The following is a 7,500-nucleotide window of genomic DNA, read 5'->3' as shown; positions in this document are numbered from 1 at the left end:
GCTGTCTTACTAGGAACCCTCTGGGCTTTAGCTCAGTGTGTATTCTTGTCCTTGTGCTTTGTAAATAGAGCCAAAACTTAGTGGGTCGAATTGCGTCAACCAAGATCCATTCCGTTTGTAATTGGATGTTGCTATCGCCTGTGGCGTAGCTAGAGGTTTTGGCGCCCGGGGGAAAGAGTAGAAAATTGCGCCCCCTCGGCCCCCCCTCCCTTTATAATTATAATATTTTGAAATAAATTGATATTGGTTGTATAGACTTTAAGCATATCCGTACCGTACGTCCATATAATTCACTGTAAAATGTCTAAATAACATTATTTAAACACGAATAACTATTATTCCAGCTCTCATATGTTCTTTCTTACCAGGTGGGCGCCAGGATTTTCTCAAGGCGGGGTCCCGGGGGGATGCCCCGACGAAGGGGAAGATTTCCCTGACGAGAGCAAAGTGGGCGCGGTCGATCGTCGCTTAAAATGTTCCGAAAGTGGTCTGGGAGCGGCGAAGCCCCCGAAAATCTTTGACAATTTATGGGTTTCAAAGGCTTATTTAATCGATTTTAGAGTCTACTAATATGTACAAAATACATTTAATTTTTTTCCCTCCCCGACGAATTGTGGTTATTCTCCCCGACGAGAGGTGGGGGTAGAGTGGGGGAAAGCAGCTATGCCCAAAGGGGGTCTGGCACCCCGCCCGGGTCGCGCCGCCGCTGTTTCTTACTATTGAAAATGCATTACGATGACTTTGTATACAACTTTACCATTATCCTAATTTGTAAGGCTGTGGTATTTATCGCCTACAGCTTAGTATTCTTGTAAGTTGCTGAATTTTTAGCATTGTTTAAACTCGCAACTGAATTTTGTGTGCTTTTAAATCAGCAAATAAGTTAATAACATGATCAAAGTTAGCAATGTTGTCTGCTTCATCACGCTCAGTGGCTCAGTGCCAAAGCAGATAGTCTCGCTTGTCCCATCGTGGCTCTGGGATATGGCAGGATGAGCTTTAGTCATGTAGTCATTACAGAATAGGATAAAAAAAAAAAGAGAGAAAACGGTAGAAATAGACTGAAAAGAAATCACAATCTATAAATTTGCCAATAAAAAAAATTACATTCAGATTCTTATTATTATAACTGAAAAATATTAATGCCTGACGACACACATCAATTTCGTCTAGTCGTTGTAATGTTACACTATAAAGGTGTGCCGATGATACAAAGCGTTATTCAATAGACTAATTGACCAGTGATGCATTCGCAATACAGTACTTATGAAGTCTAAAGACACATCATAGAAACGTTTTAAAAAGTTTAAATCCGGGTTTACATAAGAAATAGAGGAAAGAATACAGGATATCTTTATAACATTTGCTCTTTTGGAATTTCGATATCACACCTATTTCCTAGTCGTTCTATATACCCATAGGCCATATTTATCTGTATTAGCAAAACAAAAAACTACGGCAAGTAGCGGCAATATTATTTCTGTACTTCTACATACTTTTTAGGTCAGTTCCCATTAGTGATTCTCTTCTACGATTATTACGCCTACATCTATATTTTACGTATGTTGCATCATGCCTATATCATTAAATATATTTCATTTAATTAATGTTATTTAATTTGAAAAAGAGTGTAAGTTACCTTTCACAGTTGCAGTTCAGTTTATTTAATTTGTTTATCTATCAGAGCATTTTTTTTAATTCATGTATGCGTATATATATTTTTAATGTTTATATTACTAACGTATACACCGAATGCAATTTCTTATTGTTTTAACCAACTAGGGTGTGAACAGAATACTCATACTTATGTCTTTGCTTAAAGTTACAGATTTTTTTACGATATAGGCCTATTGTTGTGTAGCACAACAAACAGTAGAATATGAAATTACCAAAAACATTATAACGTGTTGCTTAATTACCGGTACTCAGATACATTATCTTTGGCCCGTGAGCCCAACTAAAAAAATGTTGGCCCTTTAAACAAATTAATTAAGAATCAGGGGTGTAGGAGTATAAAAGGAGGGGTAGAAATAGTGTGGAATGATAGGAAACGTTCACTATTCATTTTTTTTGTCTGAGTAATGAAATGTTTGTGTATTTCGGGTGCTCAAATTAAACATACAATAAAACTTGAATTGTACGTGGCTTTATTAAAAATAATTTTGTTTATGTACCCGGTATTATAAACAAACACTCCCTAAACACAGCTTAAAATGCTCAGATCGTCGGAGCGCCAGGGGGATTATACCCCAGAACCCCCACCTGACTCTGACCCTGGACCCTGGCGGGGGTCCACGCATTTCAAATCTTTCAGGTTGGTAACTATGTGATTGGACTCGAAATACCTGTCTATCACTTACATCTCCACCTACATTTTTTTAAACCACTTTTCAAAAATGCATGAAAGCTTATATAAAAGGTTTTAAAAATGATCATTTGAGGACGTAATCTCCACCAGTGGGGCTCAAGGGGCGAAGTCGCCGATAAAAACCTGAAATTTAGATTTATAATTCGAACGATGTCTGCCTAACATTTTTTTTTTTCTGATAGGACTATACTACAGAAGGTTTCATGCTTCCATCTGACGCGTCGGCGTTTACAAAAAAAAATAGAATATCAGTTTTTCAGTAAAGATAAACTACAATATAGGGCGAATTATTGCCTTGTAATTGAAAGCTGATATAGGCCTCCTATAACAGTACTTTAAATTAACATAGATTGTCTTTTAAAAATAGGCCTATAGTAATAACACTCAATAATGATATTAATCACGTATACTCACATTTTGACACTTTCAACAAGCTACCAATTCAGCTTCCTTTTAAACAGTGGCTGTTGATATTATTTACGAGTCTCCTAATAGTGGAAATAATACATATTCATAAGATATGATACATACTCCGAATCATAGTAGTATACCCACTGGTATTAATTTATTTTAATTATTTCCTTTGGGACTACATCTATGTTTTTAATGACATGTGTTTTTTTCACAGTCGTTCGTTGGTAATAGACCTCTATGCTTAAGTCTCTCTATTGACTTCTTTTATTTTCTAATTTTAATTCATTCCCTTAAAATCCATTTGAGCACGTCATCTTCATTTTTTTCTTCTATGATAGGAGTATTAGCGATCGATTACAGGAGGCTTCTTGCTTCCCTTTCTAACACGTTGATGTTGGCAAAAAATAGAACATCAGATTTTCAGTAGTCTATTCAATTTATTCTCAATTACATCAATGTTATCATTTTTTTAAATCAGCTGCTCAATTTCATTTAAAACATTAATTATCTTTATTTCATTTTCATCCAAAAGATTTATATAAATTGAAGTTGGCATCCAGTTTATGACATTTCTATGAACGCAATATTCCTGGAGGATAGCAATTTTAGACGAAGGGTTTTTATGAACAAATATTTCTACAGTTATATTTTTATGTAAAATGAACTTTACAAAGGACAATAAATTATACTGAATACTAAAGTGCCAGTATCAGTCCTTTCAAGCCTATTAATACAAACCTACGAGCTCCTGTTTCATTTTCCTGGATCCGCACACCAGTAGATGTATTGATTGATCTTGAACACAATATAGTACTATATGCATACAATCAGGGTACCGATTCATGTTCATAAACTGAATTTAATATTTTAAATAAGAATTAAACAATATTTATCATCAATATAACTAATGAAAAAAATTCATCCTCTGTCCTTCAACAACAGATTTTTTTTCTTCTATCCTCTAAGTTGATTGATCTGAATAATATTAAACACAATATGCATACAATCAAGCATCCGATTCATAAGTTCAACCATTGACAACTGATCGAAACGTTACAAACTGAAATGAATATTATGGGTTTACTACCAAGAATTGTTTACCGATTCATGTTCATTAACTGAATTTAATATTTCAAATAACAAATTAACAATATTTATCATGGATCTAATCTTAATGGAAAAAATGGTTATCTTCTTTCTTTCAATAATAGAATGTTTTACTTTCATTATTAAGCCATGAAGTAAGTAAAGTTATCATGGCATGCTTGACTTTCTCCACGGTTTAGTTACACACGAAAAAATTCAATAACTGGGTACGCCCTTAGTATATGCTTACGCTAAATATTGTGTACAAACTACATTACAGATAGAGATACACTTTACTTACATTTTGTTTACTTTGTTGTTTTTTTGTCGGATGCTAGTTTATGTCCTCTGGTTCTTTAGTGGGTGGATCAATCTCCGTTTCCTAATCCCAGTTTTGAGTTGGTTAATAGATTTTTTTTTCTTTTTTCTGTTGTGTGTTTAATCGATAAGCCATTTCGCAGCTTGAACTGCGCATGCCTTATCAATGATACGGGCATACGTAGTTCGAACAACGATTAATCTGGTATCATTAAATGCTCACCGAGATTGAAAGCTGCCTTATTGATTTCACTTCATTAACATTTGCTCAGACGACGGCCAGTCATTCCTTACTGCACTTCGTCGAAACTCGCAACACCCGTAAAGACGTAAATTCATACCTACTTTGCCTCTTATTGAACGGGCCCCCAATAGCCTCGGGCCCCAAAGTTATCTGAGTAGGCCTATATGTTTTGATTCAAAATGGATGATTTTTTAACAAATGATTCTATTCGAACGGAAATGGACGACTTCGTAAGAAACAATTCTACTGAACCACCAGTCAGAATTTTTTGGAGCAAGAATATCTGTCTCTTCAGCCATGTAACATCGATGTGTTGTTTCGTCAGCTTTTGTGTAAATATGATATTTCTGTTTTCGATTGTTAGATCACCGCAACTTCTTACAAAAACCAACGTGTTTATTCTAAGTTCAACTACTACAAGGCTTACTGCAACAATGTTTGCATTTTTAAGCATAGTGCTTCATAAGTTCTGTAAAGCGTGTAGACCCGTTATAGAATGTCTGCCGATTCTAATCATATACGATAGCATGATATTTATGGAGTCGATAAACATATTGAAAGTGGCTGTGGATAGGTACATAGCTGTTTATAAGCCAGTCCTATACACTAATATCAACATTAGACATTATAAATGCGTTACGTTTGGTACATGGCCTGTCTCTTATACACATCTAGATGTGCTAGTTACCGAAATGTAATTTAGTGCAATGTCGTGTGCTTTGACTCCACCCAAATTATTATTTACTCTTTACTTTTGTTCGGTCAATGCTCATATCTAATGGATAAAATTAATTTATATACTAGGCCTACTTACGGTTACATGGATATTGAATTAATTTAGTCCTATAAGAAAATGTTCACTACGGCAAACTCAACATCTTATAACAAAAAAGACAATGAAATAGGTTGGATGTGTACTACCGGAAAGGCATCACGTTAAGCCATGGTATATTTTAGGCCTACTACAAAATAGACCAGTCAGAAGCCTTAGGGATAGCAATAATCCTTTGAAGATGCAGTGTTTCACCTGCGAAATGTATAAAAAAAAAAAAGAAAAAAAGAAGAGCTATTGAATTCAAGAAAATTTCATTGGGAAATGAAATGTTTCAATCACATTCTCAAGTAATTATTCTCAAGTTTTTCTACTTTTTTACATTATTACATGGGAGAAGCCGTCTCTAAACAAGCAATTAGTCAATTTAAACTGTTTAATCGTCACATGGTTTAATCACAATCCCACCTGTTTGCTCAATATTCTTCTCAATTCAAGGTAATGTCAGAAAACAACGCTGTTGTAGCAACGCTTCCAATGCTAGTCAGACATTATGTTATATAATGTATTATCGTAATAAAAAATAACTTTTGAAAACCAGACTGCAATATTATTACGTTATTAAAACATGAAATTGTTTTATAGAACAAACAGCATTTCTCAAAGACCTCAGCGAACTGTCGAATCACAACCGCTGAGGAACCGCGCTCACTGAAAACAAAGGCTGGAAGAAAACCAAATTAAACTAGTGTGATTTTACAGTTATAGTATGGCTCAGATCGGCAATTTTAATAAATGGGGTGTTGATCACACAGAAAAAATTTTGAAAAATCACCGATGCCATACAGTATCATATTGCTACAATTTATTAAAGTCGTGATAGGATGTATATAGGCTATTGCCGAAGCTAGCTTATTTGCAATCAGGGAGTTTATGGTGCAATTAAGTTTATATGTCCCCATCAATCACACATCAGGTTTTCCCTTACGTATCTAATTAGAGATGCCAACATTTTTAAAAATGTGATCATAATGTAGCCATAGTGTTAACATTTGCTCAGACGACGGCCAGTCATTCCTTACTGCACTTCGTCGAAACTCGCAACACCCGTAAAGACGTAAATTCATACCTAATTTGCCTCTTATTGAACGGGCCCCCAATAGCCTCGGGCCCCAAAGTTATCTGAGTAGGCCTATATGTTTTGATTCAAAATGGATGATTTTTTAACAAATGATTCTATTCGAACGGAAATGGACGACTTCGTAAGAAACAATTCTACTGAACCACCAGTCAGAATTTTTTGGAGCAAGGATATCTGTCTCTTCAGCCATGTAACATCGATGTGTTGTTTCGTCAGCTTTTGTGTAAATATGATATTTCTGTTTTCGATTGTTAGATCACCGCAACTTCTTACAAAAACCAACGTGTTTATTCTAAGTTCAACTACTACAAGGCTTACTGCAACAATGTTTGCATTTTTAAGCATAGTGCTTCATAAGTTCTGTAAAGCGTGTAGACCCGTTATAGAATGTCTGCCGATTCTAATCATATACGATAGCATGATATTTATGGAGTCGATAAACATATTGAAAGTGGCTGTGGATAAGTTCATAGCTGTTTATAAGCCAGTCCTATACACTAATATCAACATTAGACATTATAAATGCGTTACGTTTGGTACATGGCTTGCTATCACTGTCAGCATTGTTACTAAAGAGCGATTTTACCCAAACACCCGTCTTCTTATAGGATGTTTACTTGGTCCCATTACGGTGGTGGTTTCTAGTATTCTATACGGACTAGTTAACAAGATGTTGAAAGAGAAAGAAAAATTGAGTACGAGGCAGTGCAGGAAAACAAGATTTAGGAAATCACGGCGAGTAGCGGTGACATTATTCCTCTGCGTCGTGATTAATTGTTGTTTTTTTCTACCGTACTACATTAACACAGCTGTGGCTGTTATCTTTACATCATCGTTTTCTAACAAATACCGTTACACGGATACATTTCAATGCATTTCCGAGTGGTTTTTAAATATCTATTTGATATCGACGCCAACTATCTTTTGGATACGCTTACCGGTGTATCGTAGAAGTGCCAGAGCAATTATATTCTGCAAACGATCAAACAAAGTTAACAATCCTGGAAGTTTAGTAACTTGATTAACATTAAGTCGAATGATCAGATTTTTTACGAATTGTTGCATAACTGTTTATAATAATAATAATAAGGTAATTTTAATAATACTAATGTTATTATAATACCTATGCAATAATGTAATGTAATTATTAACAATAT

General features: G+C 34.9%; 1 protein-coding gene across 1 annotated transcript in view; it reads right to left on the bottom strand.

Moving 5' to 3' along the window:
* The window catches only part of LOC117124600 (octopamine receptor beta-2R-like), a 3,878-nt gene extending 1,052 nt beyond the window's left edge, over window positions 1-2,826 (bottom strand). Inside the window, exon 1 of the mRNA XM_033270895.1 lies at window positions 2,783-2,826. Within this exon, the coding sequence (XP_033126786.1) occupies window positions 2,783-2,784 (2 nt within the window). The 5' untranslated portion in view covers window positions 2,785-2,826. The remainder of the gene's footprint in view (window positions 1-2,782) is intronic.
* Window positions 2,827-7,500: the final 4,674 nt, after the last annotated feature.

The sequence above is a fragment of the Anneissia japonica genome, unplaced genomic scaffold (genome assembly GCF_011630105.1).
Source record: "Anneissia japonica isolate Jap-2015-1 unplaced genomic scaffold, ASM1163010v1 scaffold287833_len2544123_cov190, whole genome shotgun sequence".
NCBI lineage: Eukaryota > Metazoa > Echinodermata > Crinoidea > Comatulida > Comatulidae > Anneissia > Anneissia japonica.
The sequence above is the reverse complement of the archived record's forward strand: the minus strand, read 5'-3'. Positions and strand labels throughout refer to the sequence as shown.